The 27,453-nt window shown below is 37.0% G+C and overlaps 1 protein-coding gene across 1 annotated transcript; it reads right to left on the reverse strand.

Annotated features, from left to right (window-relative positions):
• Positions 1-1,054: 1,054 nt before the first annotated feature.
• Positions 1,055-16,859, reverse strand: psmg1 (proteasome (prosome, macropain) assembly chaperone 1). The gene is made up of 7 exons (XM_044141566.1): positions 16,618-16,859; positions 12,861-12,964; positions 11,517-11,662; positions 10,102-10,164; positions 9,249-9,447; positions 2,797-2,927; positions 1,055-1,211 (listed from the first exon to the last, which is right to left on the reverse strand). The coding sequence occupies exons 1-7, from the start codon at positions 16,734-16,736 to the stop codon at positions 1,134-1,136; spliced, it is 840 nt and encodes a 279-aa protein (XP_043997501.1). The 5' UTR covers positions 16,737-16,859; the 3' UTR covers positions 1,055-1,133.
• Positions 16,860-27,453: the final 10,594 nt, after the last annotated feature.

Consider the following 27,453-nt stretch of genomic DNA (forward strand, 5'->3'; position numbering starts at 1 on the left):
TGTCCAGGGTGTACCCCGCCTCTCGTCCGGAACATTAGCTGGAGATAGGCACCAGCACCCCTCCCGACCCCACTAGGGAGAAGGGTGTAAGAAAATGGATGGATGGATGAATTGCAGTACAAAGATTTAATCAAATTTGTTTTGTAATTTAAATGCTTTTTTAATGAGTGCACTTCTAGAATACTGAAGCATCTTCTGTTCAACTTAATGTGATTAACGTTAAACTTCCTAATCTTAACAGCAAAATTATTATTGACTCAAATATAGAGGAGTGAGTCTAAGCAATAATTTCAACAATGGCATAAAAGACTTGAATATTAAGAAGCTTTAAAAATATTAAGTATAGATCCAAGTGTGGAGAAGACGTTTTGGACAGAATAAAGAAGCTTCTTTCTCATCTGTAGCCATTTTGTTTATTTTTTATTGTTGAAATAGGTCCATTTGAAATATTTTTATTTTAAATAAAATGTGCGGACATGAATTGGCATTTTTAAACTGACACAACACCCTGCATCATTTTTTGTATTGTTCCTTTCATGGAATGTTTATCTGTTTGATATAAAATTTATCCTAATTGTATTTCAAGTCCAAAGTAAAATGAATATATTTTTAAGTTAAACAATGTCATTGTTTGCTATTAATTTTATGTTAATTTTTAGCTTTTAACCTGACATAAACTCATACATTTTACAGTTTTTATTCTTCACTATCTCAAAAAGAAGTCAAAGTAAAGATAACAGAGAAGATCATACCAAAAGAGATTTTCTATTATATACAGTACAAAAATCAAACTCACCCAGCAGGTGGCGCCACACATTAAGCAAACTGTTTTTGGGGTTTTTTTCCACATCCCATTTGACAAAAAAAAAAATCCAATATCCTAACCTCATTTTGTAAGAAAGAAAAAACATTAAAACTAAACGTGGGAATTTTTGCAAAGGTATTCACACAATTTTATTTTAATTAAATGAAACCATTAAAAAACAAACAGTGCAAACTGAACCCAAGATTTATGAAAGGGTGCATAAATCAATAAAATACAAAAATAGAACAATTCTGTTGAAGGAATAACTTTATTTTAAAAGACAGTATTTCATTACATTTCATTAAACTTAATTCCATAGTTCTATGTATCAAATATAAAGGTTACTCTGAATTTCAGAGCTTCTGACAAACTTGCGGAGGACATCTGTGCTTTGGGATGAATCCACCTGAGGAGAGAATTTCAGAATATATTTTAAAAACAGGATAAAATAAATTCCTCTTGTAATAAGAATTCCCTGAGAATGCCAACTAAATTCTTGGAAATTTAGTAGTATATTCAAATTTAGAGTCTATTCATTTTTCCTGTTCAAAATGTTTCAGATAATTTCTATACAATTCTTACAAAACAAGTATAAAAAATACCTTCAAGGGTTTTATTATCTTGATGTTGAGCAAATCATTAAAGAAGTCCGTGCTGTCTTCAATAGATTTTTGACTATTTCATGACTTTTGGGCATTTGGACCAACTAAGTCAGCTCCAATTCTAAATCTATTCCACTCTGACTTTTAAAATGTGGTCTGGATTACTCTGCATTAAATACAGATTGCAACCTGTCAGGTTTTTATTTTATTTGAGATAATGCCCCAATAGATGGAAGGTCAACAAAGCTTAAAAAACCACAGATGGTCATGGATATTTTCTAACTTTGACTCATCATTTTGCTAAGTGAACATAAATGTCAACTTTTAACATGAAGAGTGACATAATTTCTGCTAATTAATTTCTTTAAAAAATATTTTGTGAAGAATGTTTGTTTATCACCCTCAATCAATTTCAATAAAAAAATGTTTAAAAACAAAATTGGCAGAATTATCAGAATTTATTTTTTATTTTACTATTTTTGCCACTATTTGTTCCACAAGAGGATGAATAAATATTAGTAAATTTGAAGATGTAATTGAATACAGTTACTGTAAGAATGTCTTACAAGATTAGTATTTGTTAGGGGTGCCATACAGTTACCTACATAAGATGTAATAAATAATTTATCATCAGTTTTATTGTTATCACAATAGCACCACAAAATATCACAACACAATTCTAAGTCCATGTCGTCCAGCTCTATTGGGAAACATCAAAAATAAAAACTACAAACTTGTCAAAAATTAGCCTGTTATATTGTTCGTAGGTAAAAATTAAATAAAATAACTGTTGCCTAAAAGACTGCTTTTTAAAAATACAGTTTAATTTATTTTGCAGCACAGTTGTTAGCACTGTTGCATGCAGGCATGCAGGTTCTGCATTGGGAGAGTATATGTGCTCTCCCAATGCATATGCATGCTCTCTAATGGTTAGGTTAATTGGTTAGGTGTGAGATTATTTTTCCTGTGCGACTCTGTGATGAACTGGTGGCCTGCCCAGGGTGAACCTTGCCTCCTCCCCAATGACTGCGGAAGATAGCAACTCTGTAAGGATAAGCGAGTGTAGATGATGGATGGATATTTGGCAGCAGTTTCTGTTAGTCAAATTTAATGCTTTGACTTTGCTTTCCCCTTCCAAGGAATTGTAAAACACAATTTCTCATTTAAAAAAAGTTGAAAGGATTTCAACTTGGAAAGTGGAGACTCTGCAACTGGTATGAAAAAGAAAGGAAAACTTTTGGCATGAGCTGCTCCAGTAATTATAAAACCTAATCCCTTCAGCTGTCAAAAGTTTGTAGCTACAGCCTCAGCTGGAGCGCAGCCAGATCGCCGTTATGCTGGACATGAGGACCTTCACTGACCTTTATTATAAACAGAACAGTGGCTCACCTGTATGGACCTGCCAAGCTTGGTTAGCACTGGCTTGTACTTGTCCATGGTGATGGCGTCAGGACCGGTGACATCACTGTAACACTGGTAGACAACTGCAGCGATGCTGTGGACCTGGCAGTGGTTCAGGACTGATGAAACATCACAGAAAAGAACAAAACAGGGTTAAATGATGGATAAAAGATGGCACTGATGAAGAGGAAACCCATCAGCGATGAAGACTTAGTTTCTTATGCCAATGAAAGATCTTTTTGTTAGGATTAAATGTGTTTAGGTGTACTGGTGACATAATGCCCACATCAGAATGCAGGACTGTGTGTCCTCAATGAGTGGAGAGAAGCCATTTCATTCACCTGGCAGAACCATTTGTACAAAGTGACTTTTTTTCCCCTCCACATACACACACACCAAGAGCTGTGTGGGGCTTATTGACTTGCTCAAGGATAAAAGTGCAGTCAAAACCGAAGTATTCCAGGTGTTGTGGAATCAGAAATACCCGATATATTCTATTCAGAGACTTTATACTGGTCCAGCACAACAAACCACATTAGACTCATATTTACTCATATTTAGGGCTGAAACGATTAATCCGATTCATTGTAATAAATTAATTAAATAATCATCAACTAATTTAGTAATCAATTAATTGTTAATCCGAATACACACTCACGAAAGGCCATTTCCTGAAGTAACAGAGCAGAAATTAAGCAAAAAACTGAAGAAAAATATAAACATTTTATTGCACTCTAGGCAAAAAGTTGTGTTTTGCCTAGAGTGCAAAAAATATATAATTCCTTATATAGGAATTAAATTATTTTTTATTGGCATCTTTTTGTGCATTTGCAATATTGGATAAAAATTGCTCAAGTGGTTTAATAAAAAAAATCTGCAAGGTGTGCCATTTTAAAAATTTGATTAATCTATTAATCATTTAAAAAAAAATCGATAGATTAATCAATAACTAAAGTAATTGTTAATTGCAGCCCTGCTCATAGCTCTGGCAGATTTAGATTAAAATGTATTTTCCTTCATGTGGATTCACCCCCATATTTCTGAATCTTTTCTTCCTTTAACATTTCACCACATACCCCTACCACTCTGTGAGCGTTAGTATCTTAGCCCCTAAAATATCTATACATGTACATCCCATGTGGGCATTAATCGATAGTAGTTAGTCCATCCAACTGGCCAAATGAATTATCCAAATGCAGAGTGTGCATTCCTGAAAAATATAAAATCCTACAGAGCATCAAAGTCATCTGAAATTTATCTTCGCATTTAATTGAACCATTATTGGCTTTACAGCAATTATAAACCCTTCTTAAAAGAAATACTTTTAAGAAGTAACCCTTGCAAATTGCTGACCAGGATTTGCAAGTTTTCAGTGGTAGTTTGAGGATTTATATTTGATGATGAGTTCCAATTCTTTGAGACTGGAAGGCCTCCCTGTCATCGCACTCATCTTTAGTTCTTTCCACACATTCTCAGTTTCAATCAATTCAAACTGTTATTAAAATTTACAAAAAATATTTAAAGTTTAATTTTGAATCCAAATGATCCAGGTTGGTAGTGTAACTATTTCTTCTAGCAGACGCTGCACAGGGAACATTTTTGTGGTCATTAGATGTATTAAATATGGACAAACCTAATTCTTTCTCAATCTAAAAAAAAATTATTAATTACAATAAACAATAATAGCTGGAATTTAGACTACCATGTTTAGAAAGGTTTAAATCTATTTTGGCAACAGTATAATACCACAATGAAAAATGTAAAAAAAACAAAATTACATTTTTATTTTTTTGAGAAATTGAGGTAATTGTTTTTATTCAATCAAAATTCCTATAAAACAAATTTAATGCAAGTATTGTTTAAGCTATACTTTACTTTTTTTAAGTTGATCAGACTGCCAAAGAATACTTTACCGTTGACTTTGAGCTTCTTTAGAGCATAAATATCACCAGATACACAAGTTCATTCTTCTTAACCAGTCTACAAAATGGGAAAGACAAGAGAACATACCTTTCAAAGTAAACTACATCTTGTACTGCTCTTCAAAAGAAAAGAAACAGTAACAAGATATTAACTACTTATCTAAGCTTGACCATTTTTACAGTCAGCAGTAAAGAAATGTTAAAAACCTCTGGAACTGTGTTCACTGCAGCTAATACTCAGGGAGTCATTAAGTCTCCATCGGCTACAGAAAAAGTGTGTGCCAACTTTGTTGCTAGGTGGAGAAATATAAGAAAACAATGTTTTCAATCCTGTGAATCTGTTTGTGATCAGAATAAATAATACAAACTTTCTGCTAAGCCTTTGTTGCATTTATTTTTGTTATTTTGCACAAAAAAAGATTAATTTTTCTTTCTAGGAAATCACTTATATCAAGTATGACCCAGAATATTAAAAAAAACCCAGCATTTTTCTCTTCACATAAATCCTAAAAGGAATCAGGAAATTTTGCACACCAAGCAAAGCTTAGTGAAGAGGGCAGAGGGTGACATGGGACTGAGGACTAGAGGCTCTCATATCCTAATGTAATGGTTACAGTGACTGTAAGACACATAACTATTTAGATGACAAAGACATACTTGTTTTCCATCTCTCCATGTGAGAACTGAATAAGAAACACCCAGAATAAAGAAACAGAGGAGGAAATACCTGCAGAGAACCTAGAGTGATATACTGTGAGCCAATCAATATGATGGAAAGCAATTTAAATACTTATTCTGCCATTTCACTAACAATTATGTTTTAACTGCAAATATAGATTAAGACGTTAAAATAATGAGCCTAAAAGACTGCTTTTTAAAAATAAGTATTAACTATACTAACTGGACACTGAATGTTGAAACTGTCTCATACACACACTTATTGATAACGGTGATCAATTATAAAATTAATTACCAGGAGTTATAATATCTCATAACCCAAAGCCCTGCATGAGGTTTACTTTGGAACCATTTTAAAGGTTGTTATAAACAAGCATATTATAATCAGCCCATGGGCTGCCAACTTATCGTGGTGGTGGGGTTTGAGTGTCCCAGTGATCCTAGGAGCTATGCTGTTAGGAGCTCCATGCCCTTGATAGGGTCACCAAAGGCAGACAGGTTCTAGTTGAGGAACAGGCAAAGTACAGTCCAAAGACTCTCTATGATGAATACAACCACAGGAAACAGTGTTCCCTCACCCAGACACAGATCATTGGGGCCCCACTCTGGAGCCAGGCCTGGAGGTAGGGCATGTTGGCAAGCGCCTGGTGGCCGGGCTTCATGGATGGAAGCCCGGCTGGGCACAGTGCAAAGATGAGACGTGGGTTCACCTTCCCATGGGCTCACCACAACTGCAGGAGGGGCCAAAGGAGTTGGGTGCAGAGTGGGATATGTGGTAGCTGAGGGCAGGAACCTTGGCGATCTGATCCTTGACTACAGAAGCTGGCTCTTTGGACGTAAAATGTTACCTCTCTTGAGAGGTTTATGGCTAAAAATAGTCAGTCTCGCCTCAATGCATAGCTTGGGTTCTGTAACCAGTCTCCACAAAAGCGGTTGGATACTCCTCTACTCTGAAGTTGCCCCTGTTGAGAAGCGCTAGGAGGAGTGGGCATAATTGTTAACCCCTTCTTGGTGCCTATACATTGGGATTTACCCCGGTGAATGAGAGAGTTGCTTCCCTTCGCGTACGAGTGGAGGCACAGGTTCTGATTGTGCTTACGCGCCAACTCAGACTCACGCTCAGACTACCCACCCTTTTTGGAGTCCCCCTCGCTATAATACAACAAGGAAGTCTTACTCCCTTGTTCTAGTGGACCATGTTCTGTGACTTCAATGCTCATGTGGACAATGACAGTGAGACTTGGAGGGGTGTGGGTGGGAGGAATGGACTCCTTTATCTGAACCCGAGTGGTGTTCTATTGTTGGACTTCTGTGCTCATCCAACATGGTGTTCGTCCAGAACAAACACCATGTTGGTATTAGGCATAAGGTGTTCATATGTTTTTCTTTTTTAATTTTTTTAATTTTTTAATCTGTTTGTTAGAAGGCTTGTTTGTGCCCCTCAATAATAATTAGCAAAATTAATGAGTCTGGCTCCCATCGGTCTAATAATGACTGAGGATTCTCACTTCCTCTCCCTCCTTGTTATTCTGACACCGGGCACATGGTGAGGAGGAAGGGGTATATGTGCCCTTTAACTATCAAATTATGGACAAGAATTTTTTTTTTTTTTTACATACACTTGTTTGTGAATAAAAACGTAGGTCTGATTTTGAAGTTAGAAAAACTTTTCTATTTAATTTTCGTAATTGTTATTTTTCAGAAAAACCCTCCTCACTCCTAAACACAGAAATGCTTCAGCTGCAGAGAAAACTTCTGACTTTAACTTTATCAGGCTTCCCCAGGACTCGTTGCCTGGTTCACTACAGGCACCCTGAGTCAGTCCCTGTGGGTCAGAACCAGATATCCTGATATAAAGAAACGGTACAGCGACTGTCACCGCAACGCACCTCAAAGCCCCGGTACCGCCTGCTCACTGTTCACTCTCTGCTTCACCTTAATGTCACTACCAGTCGGGTTAAAGCTGCTGCTGACGGGATCTGGACTGGAGGTGAGCGGATGTGAATAGACGTTACCTCAGAACCTCAACTGTTAAAGGAAGATTCGGCCAATAGTATTTGTAAAATATCTGTGAAAATATTGTACCAATAATTTGGACTGCAGCATAAAGCCAAACATGCCACAGTTAAATAGTTCAAAATGTCCCAAAAGCATCGACGGACTGGCATACAGGTTACCGGGGGATTCCAGGCAGATTCCAGCAAAGATGCGCAGCTCAGCGGCTCGCTCTTCATTCAGGGCTGGCCCGAGAAAAAATGGGGCCTTAAACAGAATCGTGATTTAGCCTTCCCAAGCCTCTCCTACTTCAGCATCACTAACAGTGTTTAAATATAGATTTAGTGAAGTCTGTGATAGGAATCCCAGTTTAATTGGCCAAGTTTAAAATCAATCACTGATTATTGGTTATTATTTGCTCTGATGTATTTGTGAACAAACCCAGCTCAAAAACAAAGATTACACCATATTGTAGCCATAGTAACAACAATCAAACTATTGTTTGATTGTTATAAACTACTATTACTTTTACAAAGTAAACTTCTGAATTAAATCCTAAATGTACTATTTCTTTTCTCTGCTGAATACATTAAATAAAATTTAATAACATTGTTATTAATTTAATCATATTTAATCATTATTAAATAATTAAATGCCATCAATAGATGACTGCTACAGTTTTAGATCAAAGAAAGGGGTTACAATTCAACCATTTCTAGGGGCCCCTGAATATCTGAAGGGCCTTACCAGCAGAACTGAGTTTTCTTTGCCTTGACATCTCTGTCTTACAATTCTAGATCTCAGAGGAGCTAACATCCAAAAATTACATAGAGTTAACCCCTCTGTGCTTTTTTGATCTTTAAAGCAGAAGTAGTAGAGCTTATTTAGTAAAATAGCAGCAAATTAGCTTATTTCATAACTTCATAACCAGCTACCTGCTCTCCTATGCTCTGTTTAACAACAGTCTCAGATCAACTCAGTCATCAGCACTGTCGGTATTTCTACAGCCACATTATACTTATCAGGGAAACAGAATATATTTGCTTTGCATTGTCCCCACCTGATGACAATAATATGATCCAATTAAATATTAGATTCTTCATTAATATGGGTTGTTGCTATGTTGTTTTACTGTGTTTCAAGATCTTGTTCAATGTGTGTATTTAACTTTGAGCCCTTGAACCTCCAAAGGTCTCTGCACGGCCTGGTTCTCACATAGATTTAAGCACTATCATTCAAGAATGGAATTGCCCGTGAAGGACACATCAATACTCTCAGCAGGTATGACTTGGCTTCTTCCAATCATATAAGTAATCCTGGCATTGTTTTGTCTCCAGTGTTTCTTTCGAGTTACCCTGTTTTTAGCACAATCCTTTAGTAAGCAAAGTATGAGTTGCACTTTGAGCTCACATCATGACAAGTAAAAGGTTGTTCACATCCAATACCTGGAGGACCACTAGGGAGCGTCTAAGGACCAACAGTGGTCTGGGGACCACAGTTTGAGAAAGACTGCTACAGACTTATCCTAACCTGTTTAAGGAAGCATAATAGATCACCTTTAAAGAACAGAAGCACACCTTTACACATCATTTATCACTGCAAAGTTGACACCAAAATGTCTCAAAATGTCAAAACAACGATGAACCTGGGACAAAGTGAATTCAGGTTAAGTGAGCGCCATTTTATGTGCAAAATAACAGCTATGACTGAGATGGATTGCTCTGCTAAATATGCCCAGCAGTATAACAGGCTTGTTGTGCTGCTCCATTTATAGTCCTGTGCAGATTTTCTGTTGGACAAAGCAATGAGTCTGACTCATTCGGATAAGAAAAACTCCAAACATACCTGCAGCTGGGAGTCCTGTAATGATGTTGGGCTGTTCCACTGACTGGCAGACAGGCTGATCGCTGAATGCACTAGAGCGAAGCGACCGCAAGAAAGGGGTAGAGCTGCTGCACAGGTAGTCTGCTGTCTTGTAATCAGTCACAGAGCTGTCAGACAGCACGGTCACAGTGAGTCCTCTGGTATGCAGATAGCCGAACACCTGGGAGAGACAAAGACAAAGCTCCTGATTTTGCAGTAATTTATCTAATATGTGCAAAGAAATAAAAGCAGAGGCATGTTTTTTGTTTTAATTTAAGTTTCTAACCAGACACCAGCATCGGGCAGCTGAATCTGACATTTCTGAGACCAGCCAATGTTTTTCCAATTTGCAACTGTCAGGTTTTGAAAACACAGCTCCCATTATAGCCCCATCTTCCTCCGATTTGCTGACAGGAGTGAAATCTGTCATGATTCTCTGCTGCTGCAGGTGCAGGAAGACGGGCTGTGTTTTCTGCTTCTAAAACAGCTTACCAATAACCATCCGCTGAGAATCACCGAGTGGAACTCTGCTTTACAATTTGGTTTAAAAAAACCAAACAATAGACCTATAAATCTGACCATGTTTGAATGTCATGAGACATTTTATCAAAAGGATAAAATGTCTCTGAATCTCAGATCTTCACTTTCAAGCTCCATAATTCTTCCTTAATGAAACACTCTAAGGAAAATGATCCTATTCAAGTCATCATGTTGCCATGTGATTATTGCTTTCTGAAGGAGAGCATGTAAAACTGTTCCTTGTGACAGTCTCCATGGGTTACCAGAGGAGACTGGCACAGTCTTGTCAGGGTGATTAAGCTGCAGAAAAATTTACCTTTTCTGTCCACTGGAATAGCTGGTCCTCTGTAATGTGGCATGTTACATGGCATATCAAAACCTAAATAAGAAACAAAAACATTTTGTTCATCACTTTCCAATCACACAGAGAAGACAAAACAAGGTAAGAGGCTATAATTTGGAAGAGTTATAACAAGGTGGCAGAAAGAGGTGGGAGAAAATGATTGCTTTCATAGCAAAAATTGTCTGAAGAACTACATTATCCTGCTGCTCCAGGTTTAAAGGTTGCTTCACTTCAATGAGTCAGATAATCTAAAGGGCAACTGAACTAATTAAATATGTCTAAAGATACTCTACACTGACTGGTAACAGAGAACAGGCTTTTTCTGACTGATGCCAATTTTTGCTTTTCTTTTAAGTTCAAACTGATTTTGGCCAGTATTTCAATTCTTTTCAACACAAAGTAGTATACGTAAACATTGTTGTAATCAAACAAAGAATAAACTGAGTAAGTGAATTCTGGCTACACAGAAAAATCAGCTAGTGATCAGAATCTTACAATTTCAATTTTGTCAGCCTGACTGAAAAACTCAAATATCTGATTTTTTTTCTCATCTTTACAGCACAACCGCTAAAGGTTTGCACTTACAAAACAAAACCTTAAGTGTGGAAGCAGTTACTGAATGAAGAAAACTGCTACTTTCAGTGAGAAGTTATCAAAACTAGGGTTGCAACTAAAGATTATTTCAATAAATAGATACAATCGATTATTAAGATGATTAATTAATTGAATAATTGATTATTCTGACAATTACGGAATAATCAATTATTCAACAAATTATTCTTAATAGTAATCAGCAGAATAAATGGTTCTTCTATTGATAAATCATCAATCTATTTCCTTTCCTGCCAACAGAAGCAGCAGTACAGGTATGACAAATCTCTGACGGTGATTTCACATTCTGTCCATCAGTGTCTATCTTTGTTAAATCACAGGTTAGTAAATCTGGAAGGACAGAATGTAAACACACACACCTCTAGATTTGACTCACTGCTTCCTTCCAACTGTTTTTTATGATAGTTAATGAAACAGACTCTGGATCAACAAATGGAGAGCACCACCTCTTGTGAAAATGATTCTTTCATAATAATGAATGGATGGACAGATTTAAAAATGGATGGATGGACAGATAAATTGAAAGAGCATGGATGGACAGACAGACAGATTTGCTTTTCCAGTCATAAAGCACTGATAAACCCTTCAACTCCAAATGAGAGATTATTAGAGCAGAAATCTTGAAATCTAGCTTATTGTGAGCTTTACATAAAAACATTGAAGTATGTCATAAAGAGTACATAAAGGAGCAACTTGTCATGGTGATGATGTGTTTCCTGGGGTGTTAATCAACAGCAGGTATTCTGAGGGGCTGTTTTCCTCACTATGTCACTTACTGCTGGCTCGTCCTTGCGTCTATAGAAAACACATGCTGACCCTTCGCCACCAGGCCCAGTTCCAGACCAGTTCCTCTCGTTCCACGCCACTGCACGCCCGACCGCATCCCAGTTTGCAGAGGCAAGAATGTACGCTGACAGGAAGCCTGTGAAGACACATCCCCTCAGTATTCAACAAAAGCTCGCATCAGAGTGCTTCCCAGACTTGCTTTCAGTCACATATTCTGATTTCTAACTTTATTTTTGGTCATTTTTAACCTTTCCATACACAAGGCAGAAAAAAACAAGATGAAACTAGTACAGAAATAGATAAACAATATTTAAATTTCTATCAATGACAAGAACACAAAGTGTAGACCGAAAAAAGTGAAAGTATAACCAGCACAAACTTACTATACCTTCACTTTGTTGTACATAAATCATCATTAAAATCAATGCAGCAGAACCTTAAGTATTTTTCTGAAACATATCTCCAAGGAATTCCAGCTATGACAAATTCATAATCTTATTGTATGATTTAGCAATAACTTTTATAAAAAAATTTAAGGAGTGAAAAACACAGTTATAACTCCTTACAACAATTATTCTATACCCGAGTTCTCTAACTGAAGTGTACAATAGGTTTTACTATTTGTCATGACCCCTAGCTTTTTAAATAAATCATTCTGTTAATTTATAATTTATTCCTTTAATTTCAAACCCCTTGTGCGTATACCTTTGAAGGAGTTTATTATAGGCTCTGTACATAATCAATGCTATTCTATTGAATCATAAAATTTCAAAGTATGCAATGTAAGAAGTATTTCTTAAGGTGTATAAAAATAATCAGACGCAGTTATAACTCGTATAGCTTTCTTCAGAAGCATATAGACACGTTTTGTTTTCACACAAGTTTCCCTAGATCTCTGATGTGTGTAATAAGCGACAGTAAAATATCTACAGTAATTTCCTATTAAGAAAATATTTTATTTTATTCAATATTACAAAAGTTTTTGACATTTTAGCTTTTACATCATCAATATGAACCTTCCAATGCAATTTGTAGTCGAAAATCACATCACCCCCAAAGTCTGATTTCAAACACTTGTTATATTTCAATATTGCTTATCGTAAGTTTGACATCATTTTTTATTTTCTTATTACAAATTTTGTTTTGCCATTATTTAGTGATAATTTATCACTAAATTTATTTTGAACAGCAACAACCTCCATTACACACAGACAATAAGATTGAGGTTCTTAGCTGGAACTAATCATTTACATTTCCAAACACATTTATTGTTATTGTCTGTGCAGTTTAATGGACATGTCTCGGGTGCTTTTCGACAGCTGGATCTCACTTACTGGCAGCATTGTGTCCTACAGCCAGGATGAAGCTGGAACACTGCAGCTTGTTCCCGGCTCTCAACAACTCTGAGACTTCAGGATTCCAATGGAGATGAACAGTTCTGAGAAGAAAGACCACAGATTTATTGCTTATGGGTCAAACATAATGCTAAAACAGCAAGATAAAGAAAGCAGAACATAATTACATTACAAAGTAAGTGTCATTGTTTAAGAGCTGAAAATGTAATGCCTCATTTTCTGCCTCTGACTAGTCTGTTATTGTTTTGCAGAACACGGTGCTGTTGAATTAATTTGAATTATTCAAAGTGCTTCAGCTCAGCCTCCTCACACAACAGGAAAATGATGGGAAACACAATAGAAACATGTCACTCACTAAAGACACTTCAGCAATAAAATTGCCCCTTAAATAACACTGATCAAATACAGTAATGCAGGGACTTTTGTGGCGGCCATTTTCATTATCTTTGTTTTTTTGGATTTTTTTATTTTGATTTCTTTTTCCCCGCCACGGGGTCTTTTGTGGCCTCTAGTGTCCCTTATTCGAAAGTAGGCTGACAGGAAAGGGGGAAGGCGAGGGGGGAAAGACATGCAGCAAATGTCGGCCGGGTCCGGGAATCGAACCCGCGACCGCCACGTCGAGGACTGAAGGCCTCCAAATGTGGGTCGCGCTATCCCCTACACCACCACAGCACGCCCATAGTCTTTGTTTTTAATCACTGATAATTACTGCTGACATCCTGATGTCACCTATGACTTTTAATGTGTAGTCCTACAGTCCTAAACATAATATACATTATGACTATAACTGATGTTTTTTTTTTTAATAATTGAGAAATCTATAGTCTATTCTGACAACTTATCAGACAAAGAATTTGCAACATTCTACAGGTTTTTTATTTGAAAATTTGAAATACATGAAAAGATATGCAAATAAATAATTAAATTCCTTTTTTAAATAAGAAAAACATTTTGTTGGCAAAATGCAGTAACTAAGCAACAAGAGGTCATTCCTAATGAAACTGGTTGTTCATGGAATGCTGTTTCTGGAGATATTAAAAGAAAGTGGAAGGAAAAAAACTGTGGTACAAACAGATGCAAAACACCCACAAAAGTTGTTGTTTTCTTCGGTCTTGTCTGCTTTCTGATCATCTATTTCTGCCAACATGTGTGATAGACCCAAAACACAATGTATAATTAATATTCTTAAATTAGCTAGTGACAATACCAACATTTTTGTTGTATTCTGGAAAACTGAAAAGATAAAATACACTCCCCCTTGAAAAGAACTTTAACAAGAAGAGACAGAGCAAACTCTTATTCAGTAGGAACACCATTATGGCCCCTGAGGCCGTGAACCTACTAATAAAATAAACAAATCTTTCCTTTTCCAGAATGAAAAAGTATAATTCAACTGAACTCAATTTAATTTAATAACAATTCAGATGTTAAGGAGCTTCATAATTTTGAAGGTAAGTTAAGAGCAACAAGCGGTATTGTCAGAATTGTTATTCTTCCAATTTCCTCCGCTGTTTGTTATATGAGGGGATTAATAAATATCAATAAATGATATAACTAATTACAATTACTGTGTGCAGTCGAGTAATTAATAACGTTGTTTATCTAGCTGGTGTCCTGAAGAAGTGTGCAGTATTTGTGATTGTGGGACTAGGTGTTGAGAATTTATTTTGGGTTTAACCAGGATTTACTTAAGACTTATTATTTGGGATATTATAATTTAATATCAGGTAACTATTTTAGTTGCAGTTAGTTCAGAAATCTAGTTAGCATTTTATAGTTAGTATCTGGTTCAAAACTGACTATTTGTGGTCGTTTAACAGAATGGACTCAATATCCCATGATGCTTTGCACAAGTTCAAGAAGAACTGGAGGTTAGACGAAGAGGTAGAATTGAGGAGGTTTTACCGAGAAAAAGAGCTATGTTAGCCGAACACCTACACTCTGTCGTGTATTGTTATGTATGATTCGTTCAACTTTTTGTTTTTTTATTCACTAAAGTTCGGTTAAATATTCCACCCGACTCCTTTTGGTCTTTGAATCAGTCGAATATACAACACTATGATTGTGGTAACATGCATATACCTAATAAAAATTGAAAACAGGACCCTGAAAGTGTGGAACAAAGTTTAAGTTGATTTCTGACTGCACCTTCCAATTTGGGAAATGGCTAAAGGGGTATTCCACCAAATTTTTCACTACCTTCAGTATCTTTAATATTCTCTAGGTAAAAAATCTACAACACTTATAATCTTCAAACCTAGACTAGATTATTCTGCTCTAATAGTGCAATATTTTAAAAAGTTTACGATTTGTGAAACCTTTATCTGATTTGTGAAATTTCAATATAGGGCAATTCCAGACAGTTTTTTCATCTGGACCGCATGAGAATTGAACTCCTCCTTCTCTAAAATTTCCATTGTTTTGTTATTATATCCAGTTTTAGCTTTTTGTTTTCTCCCATAAATGCTGAAGGTAGTGAAAAATTAGCTGAAATTGACCTTTATAAAGTTTCAAAATCAAATAAGTGTTTCACAGATCACACACTAGGTTTTATATATTCTGCTATCAGAGCAGAATAATCTAGCCCCGGTTTGAAGAGACTAAATGTTGTAGTTTATTAACTAGAGCTGCCGAAGGCCTTTATCGAAGTTCCACAAATCATATAAAAGTTTCAGAAATCCCAAACTTAGTTTTATATATTTTGCTACTAGTTAAGAATAATCCACTCCAGGTTTCAAAAGTCTATGAGTTATAGTTTTTGTATTGGAGAAATTCTAGTGTGGTTCAGATGCAACAAAATGGGACCGAAATCGCTCTTTATTTAAGTTTTACAAATCATAAAAAAGTTTCACAAATCACAAACTTGGTTTTAAATATTCTTCTGCTAGTTGACAATAATCTAGTTCAGGATTGTAGAGTCTTCTTTTATATATTTTAACTATAATAGATAAAAGATGGTGACGGTAGTGAAAAATTTGGTGGAATCGTCTTTTCGCTATTTCCGGAAGCTGCAATCAGAAACCAATTTCAGCTTTGTGTGTGGAGGGGATCTACCGGAAGCAAATTTCTGGAGTTATTTCCACTATCGTGTAAAAAAAAGACTGGCAGCTAGAAGGTTTGTTAATTTTTTCTCAGATAGAAAACTCAATTTTGTTGATATAAACTATATGATAACCTAAACATAGGTTGATTTTACCTCTAATGAAATCCCCTTTTCTCCAGAACAAATTATTAGAGGCATAAATAAATAAAGAAAAAAAACAAAAAAAATTAAATTAAATACAAAACATATGGCTGGATAGAAAAGACAATTTTTGTAAATTTGTTTAATATAATTTATCTTCTAAAACCGGAGTATCCGAAGACCACCCACGGGATTCGGACCTTAAACATTCTTGGTGCAAGGAAACAGTGCTAAAAACTGTCAAAAGGTAACCATGTCTAATAAAAGTATTATTATGGATTGATAAAGTATATAGTTTCATCGATGAGGGGGCGGTAAAGTGAACACCTACTGGAATCTAATGTGTCATGTTAGCTGAAAAACGCTCACCAAGTCACCAACAGCTTAAAAGTCAAGATGAAACTGTTACAAAGGTGCACACGGAGTCCAAGTATATTTTTATCCTTAAATATGATCCGTTATTTTTTGTGTATTAAACTAAACTTCATGTCTCAATGTTTTCTGTTTCAATATTTTCTGCCTTTCTCATGCTACACTGTTAGCCATTATCACCTCTTCTCCTCCAATTCTCTGCGAATTTGTTCGTCTTCTTCGTTTTCTTCAAGCTCCTCTTCGTCCTCCTCCACCGCCCGAGAATACACCGACAAAACCTCTCCGAAAAACGTAGCCATAATCCAAATGTTTCAGTCAGAGAAAAGCGACAGTTTAACTAGGACATAAAGAATCGCAAACTTCCTCCGGAAGAAGCCAGGCTCCTTCAAAATAAAAACCTCAGTTCAACTCATCGCTACTACAAAATAAAAGTTCTGTCTCGTGATTAAAGTTGATAGCATGAACTCAAATTTAGGAAGATAAAAGTAAGATTTGAGTAAGATTTGCTTATTGTTTTGATGCACTGAACAGGTGTGAAAAAGAACTGATCAAAATAAACTTGATTTGAAATAGCATGACGCTATAATTTAAATGATACTAGGATACATGTTATTAACTTAAAGGACTTAACATCTCGGAACAATTATTCCCCCTTAAGTGCACGAAAACTTGTGAAAATGTGCGACCCCTAAATCTTTGGTATGGGAACTAATCCCCTCTGCAAACTGATGCGTGAGTGAAACACAGAGGGGTAGAATTCTCACTCTGAAGCCAGCAAATTTCACACACAACCACACACGCACACACGCACGCACACACACACACACACACACACACACACACACACACACACACACACACACACACACACACACACACAAAAGCAGTCCATATAGCTCCTTCCTATTCACAAACAGCAAGGGTTATTGGAAAATTGTTCAAAGCGTATCCCATTTGTCAACTTGCAATAGTACCGCAATTCATATCTGTACCTCAATCACAGTGAAAGTACAGATGAGAGAGCGATGGTGTGCACTTCCCTGCAGATTTGGACAACGGGATAAAAATGAATGGCTGGGAGTCTGGTATTCCCTCAGACATCTTTATGCCTTGAAGAACTTTGACAGAACACATTTAGCCATCCATCCATTTTCTGTTCATCCTTGTCCCTAGAGGGTCGGTAGGGGTTCTGGTGCCTATCTCCAGCTACGTTCCGGAGTACCCGGAGAGAACCCATGCATGCACAGGGAGAACATGCAAACTCCATGCAGAAAGACCCCGGGCCAGGAATCGAACCCAGGACCTTCTTGCTGCAAGGCAACAGCTCTACCAGCTGCGCCACTGTGCAGCCACATTTAGCCATAGAGCAATTTCAAAAAGAATTTATGGAAGCAGACATTCTGCATGATATCATGACTATATCAAGCCAGAAGAACAATATTTGTTGGTGTGAGTGCAGTCAGAAATCCACTCCGACCACCACACTTGAGGAGTGGCAGTTATTTTCAGTTACACTGAGACTTCACAGAATAAGAAAAACTTTTGGGTGCTTAGAGTTGTGGAAATACCGTAAGTGGTATCAACATACTGTCTTCACTTCCGAACAGAGCATGGATATATCTATAATCTGAAATTTGAAAGGTGTTTCTATTTCCATTAGCAACTGATTAGACTGGATTTTATTTAGAGGTGCCAGGGTAAAAGTGGCTGACTGCTTGTTACAAATAGTTTTTAATGAAAAACTGAAAATTATGAATCAGTAGCTGTGTTTCCATTATATATGTGCACAAAACATTGTCCATATTCAACTAAAAACACAATTTAGCAATTGTGAGATTTCCATTAAATAAGAAACAAAAATAATAAATCACTAAAAACTTGCTGCACCATCATCCTCCAACCACTTTCTATCGTCTGCTTCATCTTTGTGGTTAGAGCCAGTGGCAACATCCCATTGTTGATCATGTGTTTCCGTGGCAGTTTTGCTAAATAGCCCAATTTAGATACTGCCAAACCAACCAGCTCATCCTATCAGCAAAAGATTTTAGTGAAAAAAGAGAGATTTTTAGAAATTGGCATGTTTCTATAAAGCACAATTATTTTTGAAATGTCACATTGTACAGATATATGGTCAATGGAGGCAGAATTATAGTATTACTTAACATCCACCATATTGTTGGTCTGTCACAGCTCAATGAAACATTGAAACAAATTTCAATTAAACAAATCTCAATGAAACGTAGAAGTTTTGTGGTTGCATAGGGTTAAAAATGCTGTAGCAAAGCACTGTAGCTTAATGTTTCAGTGCAACTCCACCACTCCTGATGATCACTGAAGCAGTCCACTAGAAATATGCCTGAGCTGATTGTTTAAGCTCACTGAATGATTCAAAGCTGTAGCTCTTACATATGTGTCATTAAACAAATCACACTGACCTGAACACAACGAGCAGCTGTAGCAAACTGCCCGGTGTGCTATTTTTAGCTCCCTATTTTACCAATCGATGTTAACCTGGCGGGCAACATGATTGTGCCTGGTTCTGTGGTGATGTATATTCAACATCAGAAGAAAGAAAAAAAGAGAAACGCAAAAAGACTGCTGGCAGATCATCTTTACCACGGCTGGCTGGAAACATCAGCCAAGTCATGCTGTGGTAAATTGGCCTGGAGTTGAGTGCAGAAAATCCATCTCTTCTATTGTGTTGTATAATTAATTTTCTTGTAAGCAGTTCTGTGAGATGAGGAGAAAAAAAACAGAAATGTGATGATATCAGCACACTCATGAAAATTCTTCCTTGGCACCGGAAAATGTCCAACCTTGGTAATGCGAATAAGAAAGCAGGGCAAAGCTTGGAGAAGGGAAAGTTAGGCCTATTACCACACTTGTGCAATAATGCATCAAGAAGGTTTTCCTTCCACAAAATGGAGCAACGTGCTAGCGGAAATCTTGGAGCTGCTATTAATGTAATTGATGGTTGGAGAGAGGACGAAAGGGAGGTTTTGCAGCTTTACAGACACAGATTCCTTAAAGGCTCAAGGCAATAATGGAGGAATGTCAAAGAAGGACAAACTGGGATGTCACATCTTTAATAGCCATTAAAACAGGGAATCAGGGACAATCTGCCAGAGGACAAAAACAGGCCTGTTTGTCCTCATCTTGTCCCAGCAGCAACCAGGGCTAAGAAAACTGATGGTCCCTCATTCCTATTTCTATCACAATCCATGGTTGAGAAGGAGACAGACCCAGACACAAAGAGAGGAAGCAGTTATGAAATCCAAAATGTTCTTTTTTTTATGAAATCTCAATAAATAAATTTAGCATTCATTTATTGGGATTTTATGTGGTTAATCTAAAAAACGTTATGTATAACTGTGTGGATAAAAGACAAATAAGTGGTTTTTGAAGGTTAGTATTCAGCAGTGGTGGACAATATTAACTAACCCTAAACCACTAAATACAAAGATTAGATCCTGTAACTCTAAAGTAATACCAAAACATTAGCAGAAGAAAATGCTAATGCACTAACTAGCAGTTTGTTTCAAATTATATCTGTCCTTGAAAGATTTCAACCTTCACTCACTAATTTAATATAACGCTATAACAAAACTGTATTTATGTTTGTCGTGTTCTCTACTATCCATATTTTATTTTATGCCTGTATGTTTCTTGTTTGAAATTACAGAACATGTCTGATGACGTGATTAAAAAAAAAAAAATGTTAAAACCCTGGGGACTACTTAATTCATTTTCTGTTTCTTTTCTTTTTTTCTTTTTTTTTTTTACAATGACTCTACTATGCCATTATACTACAATACCTTTAGATATTGTATTTATGTTTATATATTGTAATATCTTATCTGAAGAATTCTTAACAGTTGATTACCAAAACCTCACACATGTTGAATTCTATCCAACTGAAAGTTAATTAGTGCTTTACTGTCATGAAATGCTGTATTGATGGTGAGGATAGAACTCGGTCATTCCCAGGGTTAAATGCAGAAGTGAGTTTAATGATGATCTCAAGTCAGCAAAAAACAAAAAGCCCAGGTGAGTGGTGAGGAGTCATGAGAACAAAGACTCAGGTAGATACTGGGACACCAAAAAGATAGGAAAGACAATGACACACGACCACGATCAGGCCCGGATGCATCTATATTAAAGCAGTGTTTCCCAATTCCAGTCCTCGGGGCCCCCCTGCCTGCATGTTTTAGATGTGCCTCTATACCAGAACAGCTGATTCAAATGATTGCATGACATCTTCTGCAGCCACCAAGTCCTGCAGGAGCCTGTTAATCACCCAAAGAGTCAATCCAGGTGTGTGGCAGAAGGGAAACATCTAAAACATGCAGGCAGGGAGGCCCCGAGGACTGGAATTGGGAAACCCTGGCCTAGGGTGTCCTGGTGCCAAGTGCACATATGGACACCCTTCTGCTTGAACATGGTGTTTGTTATGGACAATCCATGATGAGCACAGAAGTCCAACAACAGAACACCACTCGAGTTCAGATCGGGGGGGCCGTTCCTCCCAACCACGCCCCTCCAGGCCTCACTGTCATTGCTCACGTGAGCTCGCCATCGTGTCCCCCCTCCATGCCTGGCTGCAGAGTGGGGCCCCGGTGACCCGCGTCCAGGCGAGGGAACTCCAAGTCCAATGTTTTTAATCATCATAGGGGCCTTCGGACTGCACTTTGTCTGACCTCTCACCTGGGACTTGTCTGCCTTAGGTGACCCTACCAGGGGCATGAAGCCCCAGACAGCAGAGCTACCAGGATCATTGGGGCACTCAAACCCCTCCACCACGATAAGGTGGCAGCCCAAGGAGAGATGACATGTAACAGATGATAACAAATAGCAACCTGTTAACACAAGGTCTACTTGCCATAACGCAGTAGACCTTGTCTAAAACTCAAATCTTAGTGTTTTGACTTTTCATTTGCTGACAGTAACAGTCTCTTTTATAGCTTATAAAGAAATGTGCACACAAAGATAAGAGAAAAGCTCATGTGGGTATTTATGATAAAAACCTTGTTTTGTTTTGTTTTGTTTTTTTACGTCCTCTGATCTCCTTAGGGACATTTCTCCCACACTAATCATATTTAACGGTTTACCACCATGAGTCATCATTTATAATCTGTTTTAATCTGTTCTTCTGTTTTCTGAAATGACACCACGTAATAAATAGCAAAAAGTAACAAAATAAGGCAGAGGGTCACACCTGATTCTGATATTTTAACTTGTATTTTCTTTTTTTTTTTATTAATTCTTTTCCAGCCCTTTGGTTCCTGATATAACTGTTTATTCATTTGGGCTGATATTGTTTTGCTTTTGTTGTATTAGGTTTAAGGTTGTTGCATTTATTAATTGTTTTTCTTCTGTTGGCAGTTGCTGAAGTCTGGTGGTGGTGTTGGTGTGGTAATGGTGTCTTCTTCTGTGTGCTGTGATTCCTAAATTTGGGTTGTCTCACTGCGTCTGGTGCTTTAAAGGGTTTTTGTTTGCTGTGTTTGGTGGATATAGTTACTTGAATGTGCTGTAAAATGGCACTGTGGCTGGAAAATATATTTTTCTGCCATTTTAAAGACATTCTGGAAAGAGGGGCTCGCCAGCCACCTTCTGAGTTCCCCTACTATCTTCTGCAGGGACTACCAGAGCTGAGATATCACGGAGAGATGGAGTACATCAACACATTCTCAACCACAGTCCTGCTAATATTTAGAGACCATCTGATTGATTGGTTTTAAATATGATATTTAAGGCATCTTAAAATAGCAAGAGAAAAACAGACATTAGTAAATGGAACCTAACATAAATATGATCAGGCAGTATGTAATCATCTATACATATATGTATTATTGTTATAAAGGCTGAGCCAAGAATATTTATGTCTATATCAAACAAGTAGCCCTTCGTGTTGCTCTGGACCCGTGAAGTAGCTCCCAGTCTCAAAAAGGTTGGTGACCCCTGCCTTACAGTGTGTTTACTGCCTGTAAGGTAAGCAGCAGGTCTGCTAGCACGATGTAAAATATACATTACATTAATATAGTGAGCTATTTCTGTTTGTTCAGTATACCAGTTAAGTACAAATTGCATTTTGTTTTGGTGATGTTCGATTACCTTGTAAAAAGAAAGCTGTTGAGGTGAACGAAATAAACGCGCCAAAGTCAAATTTTGCTGGTTCCCCATGTAGGCTTAGAGGAACAAGTTGAGATTTAAAGGCTTTTTTTTTTTTAAAGCAATGATTCTGTAACAACTTTAGAAAATGTGCTTTATTTTTTTATTATTAGAATATTTGAAATTTCACCAAATCCTGACTAACAATGAAGAATCTTATTTCTTTGTCATATTTTAAGAATTTTATTATTTTACTTATTTACATAAGCACTATTACCTGTACTGTCACTTTAAGAGAGCATCTTATGGCATCAGTACTGTACTACCTTCAGTTGGCGCTAAGCTGCCTGAGAAGAGGTAGGAAATTCTCTTTGCTTTTGGTTATGCTAGAGTTTTATGAAATATGTAAAATAATTGTAAATACATGCAGCTGTGATTTGTTTTAATACATACAAAGGAGTATTCTTTTTGACAAGTTAAGAACATTTTTCTTAAATGTTAGAGAAGATATTGTTATTAGTTAGTCACAGGGTTTCTCCATGTGCTTGTCTGCTAGGGGAATTCCGACTCCTGTGAATGGAAGAGCTGCATGTTAAAGGGCATTTTTATTTCTATTTGTGCAGGTATGTGTATTTGGTTCTGTTCTGTTCTATAATGATTAAGCTGGTTGTATTTAGGGCACAAAACATCTGATTCAGAGGTTTTTATTTTTATTTTACAAGAAATCTACCTTTTTTATTGTGGATTTATTTACAAGCAAAATAGCACTGTGCTACTTGCAGTTGGCGCTAGGCTGCCTAAGAAGAGGGGAATTCCGACTCCTGTGAATGGAAGAGCTGCATGTTAAAGGGCATTTTTATTTCTATTTGTGCAGGCCTCTGCAATAAAGAACAACCAGCAACTCCGATGGTCTGACTCCCTTCTTCATCTGAACACAACGCAGAACACATCAAGGTTAACCGACTGTATAAGACCAGGTTATCGGTGAAGAACACTAGTAGTATACACCGGTTACAATTCTCAGACTACTTTTTTAGCTTCTTGGGACTTGCGTGAGTTACTTGCGGTTTCATTGGCAATATTTTATATTTTATTTTTCAAAACATTTTTACAGCAGGAGAAGAATCATAAAATTTCTCCCTGTAACACAAAGCTGTGCTGCAGTGATAATGCTAGTTTAAACAAAAAAAAAGGGCCTGATGGAGAGTTGATTTCAGCTGTTATAGTTTTATTTCTGTCCATTTTTATAACAAATAAGATCATAAAATCTTTCATGACTTTTAAGGCAATGTCTCATATGATTTGTTAAACTGCTACTTTTTTAGCTTCCTGTAGCTTGCTTAAATAGCACTAGTTTAAGCTTGAGCATAAACAGATACAGTAAGTCAGGATTTTGTTTCCAATCCCAGTAATTTAATTTATCTCCTTTTCTATAAATGCTTCAGCCACCAGGGACTCAAGGGGGGCCTTTTTTTCTTTTAAACAGTTAAACTGGAGAGTAGAGCATTTCTTACGCATCAAAGGATAATTTAAATTATTAGAATAGCACAATGAACGTTTACTTTTTGCTGCACAATGGCTGCCTTAACCCATTGCCACATGCTACTGTGTGCTTCCCCTGGGACCAAGAAGTATATATTATTAGTATATAGTATTTAGTATACTCTTTACATCATCTCCCATTGACCAGGTAGATAGACCAGGCAAAAAAGTAAATAGAAAAAGCTTCCAAAGTCACAAAAAATTAAAACAAAAAACCCTCAGAAAGCTTTTAGAACTTTGATCAAGATCACTTTAAATGACTGAAGGACAACTGGAAATACAGAATGAGTTTTGTACTCTGCTCCAGGGTTTGTATTTCCACTTCTACAAGCTGTCAGAGATTTCATGTCAGTAGCTTCCTAATCTTTTGATTCTTGTGAAGCAGTGCATGAGTAGAGCTTATTCTCTGTTTTTCATTTTTTGAGTTAACCTTGACAAGACTGTGGAACTCGTATCACATTTTCTGGCCTATCCCATGCCAAGAAAGTAATCACTCTTGACATCACTCACTCATCTCCTACTGTTCATTTCTGTCTGTTACCACCATGACAAAATGCCTTTAAAACGGAACATAAATTAAACTGATCGTCATCTGCAAGGCTAGCAGCGAGTCATTCTGAAAAATCCAAAAGTGTAAATCCTCATATACAAAATGTGTACAATTTGTCAAACATCAACATTCAGTGACGGTGTCATCATTAAGAAAGAAGTCAAAAAAAATAAAAAAGTAAAAAAATCAGTTGATGGGAGGCATTTCCTCTTCCCAACATACTGCGTGATTAATTTTTCCTGAAGCAGTTTCTGCTGTGCAAAGAAGGAAAGTTGTTTTGTGTCTTGTTTGTGAGTGTGTATATGTGTGCATGCATGATTGTAGGCATGGTAAACTAGCTTTTGTGCAATTCATTACAAATTCTGCTGACAAGAGACTTGCAGGGAAAGCAGTTGGATGCGCGTGGAGAGAATATCAAGAAGACTTTCTTCGCTCAGAGATGGCCTGCTTTAAAGATATTGGCTCATTCATGCAAGGTCGTGAAATAGCACACAAACAAACAAACACTGGCTGGACAGCATTGTGTGCATTGATATCAGATTAGTATTGAAGCCAAAAACCCTTCTCATTATTGCTGGCAGCCCTGATTACTAAGAGCTGCAGAGGAAAGGGAATAATATGGTTCAGTAATAGGCAAGCAAATGAGGTACAGTGTGTCTTTAAGAAAATAGGGTAAAAAAATAGTACATTCAGACAGTTGTAGGGTACTTAAAGATTAAAAATGCTTACACATGCACAGAGTACATAAATACTGTAGGCTGCACTTGTCAGGGCATAGTGAAGTGGGTAAGGAAGGAGGGCGGGAGAAAAGGAAGGTAGGAATGGATGGATATCCTTTTCTTTGGCCATTTACTTTGTTTTTGGTTGATTATGTCTCATCTTCTGTTTGTTGTTTATCTGTTCTGTACTTGTAATTTAGCTTCTCTTGAATTTCTGCCTTGCAGCACCTTTTATTTTGACCTTATAGTTAGTTAATTAAGCTCACTTTTTGCTCGTTTATTGGGTTGCCTGTTGATTTTATATCTAGTTTCTTTCCTCTTTAATGTTAGGGACTACTGACAATAGTTATCAGTAATGATTTACTGAAGACTCCAATGATGGACAAGAACTTTGGACTTGGTGGTCCCTGGCTGACGCCAGCAGATGTCGAAAAAAAAAGTCCGACATATTGGAAGGTACAAAACTATCACTGCATCTGACCTGCAAGTGCACAACTACCTCTCCAACGCGCATCATGTGCGCGTCGCACAAACCTAAACCACTAAAGCAGCGCACCCTTTTTTTTGTTTTTTTTTTTTGTTTTTTGGGGGGGGGGGTTTACACAAACTATGCTGAATAATAAAGACATGGAAGTGAAGCCTACCCGGTAAATCCACGGAAAGAGGAGGATGTAGATTCCCAGGTTCAGGTGGTGTCAGACGTCCAGAGGAGGAGAAGGTGAAGCAACAATGTTTGATTAATTGGGGAACGTTTCGACTAGATTAAATTGTTTAACCCACAGTCTTAGCGCGACGCTCAGGAAGAGCGGCAGATGTCATCTATCAGCTCTTCACTTCAGGAAACGTCAAAGAAGCTCATAAACCGACGACCTGCCAGAACCGCACACGTAAAAAAAAAAAAAAAAAAAAGCTCTGCTGGGATCCAAACCGCTCTTAGAACTACGGGACTCTGCTCATTCATTTTTAGCTAAGAGAAAAAGCACCAAGCCGACGAATAAACAAAAGCAAACTGACCAATAAGATTTAAGCTTTGGCGTGCGTACCTCCACAGATTCAGATGTACGCTACACAAGATGTTTTGACACAGAAGATTTTTTTTTTTTCTCCACAATTTTGTTAATTGTAAAGAGGGTTCGATAATAAAAATTTTAGAAATGATTCATTTCTTTTTTTTACTTCAGGGAAAATCTTAAGGTAGGCAGAGCTGGAGCAGCCGTACAGTTGCAGGTGCTGCTGCCCTCCGATAAAATCCTGCAGGCATCTGCGCAGTTCTGAACTTTAACCGTAGGAAAGAGTTTTATGCATAAAGCAATTTATTTTAAACATTTTTTGTAATTAACTTTTTTTAAAATCTAAATATAAACAAACGTTATTAAGTAAATGTAAAAACATTAAATTTAATTATTTCGTTGGCAGTGCTCCGTAATGACGATGGCTACTTTTAGAACTTGCTCCGAGGGCGACTGACAAGGTCCCCTCGAGCGACCGGGTGCCCGCGGGCACTGTGTTGGTGACTCCTGGTTTAGATTATGTTATCATGAGCTGGATTCTACATAACTGCATATATGTGTTCTTCCTACTTGCCTTAAGATGATATGTGTTTTAAGTTGTCACTATAAAACGTTACCAACTTCAATTCAAACTAGATTAATGATTGGCTTTTCCGTCATGGCTGGTTAGTGGAAATCATTATTCCTGCGGTTGATGGGTGACATTCACCATGTCAGAATTAAAAAGCCACTTTGAAAAAAACAAAAAAACAAAACATCTAACTGTACTAATTATCTGCCTCCCTGGGGAGATACACGACTATTCAAAGCATTTTTTTTTCTTACTGTGAGTGAATATATTTTTATGGACTAATGATCCTCAAATGAAAGGATGCTCAAGCCAAGAACGGTCATTTATAATTTTATGATCATTACACTTCAGGTAAAAGCTGCTGATTTGTCTCCATGAGTTGTTGCTGAAAATAAAATCTTCATTAGAGGCTGCAGAAGAACTTACAAAATTAATTTCCCATGCATTTGTAGCATATTTTTGATACAGTTTACAAAGTTAAAAATGTGTATTATTTGGATGAGTCTTTTGGAGGTG

This window comes from Gambusia affinis, linkage group LG15 (genome assembly GCF_019740435.1).
Source record: "Gambusia affinis linkage group LG15, SWU_Gaff_1.0, whole genome shotgun sequence".
Taxonomy (NCBI): Eukaryota; Metazoa; Chordata; class Actinopteri; order Cyprinodontiformes; family Poeciliidae; genus Gambusia; species Gambusia affinis.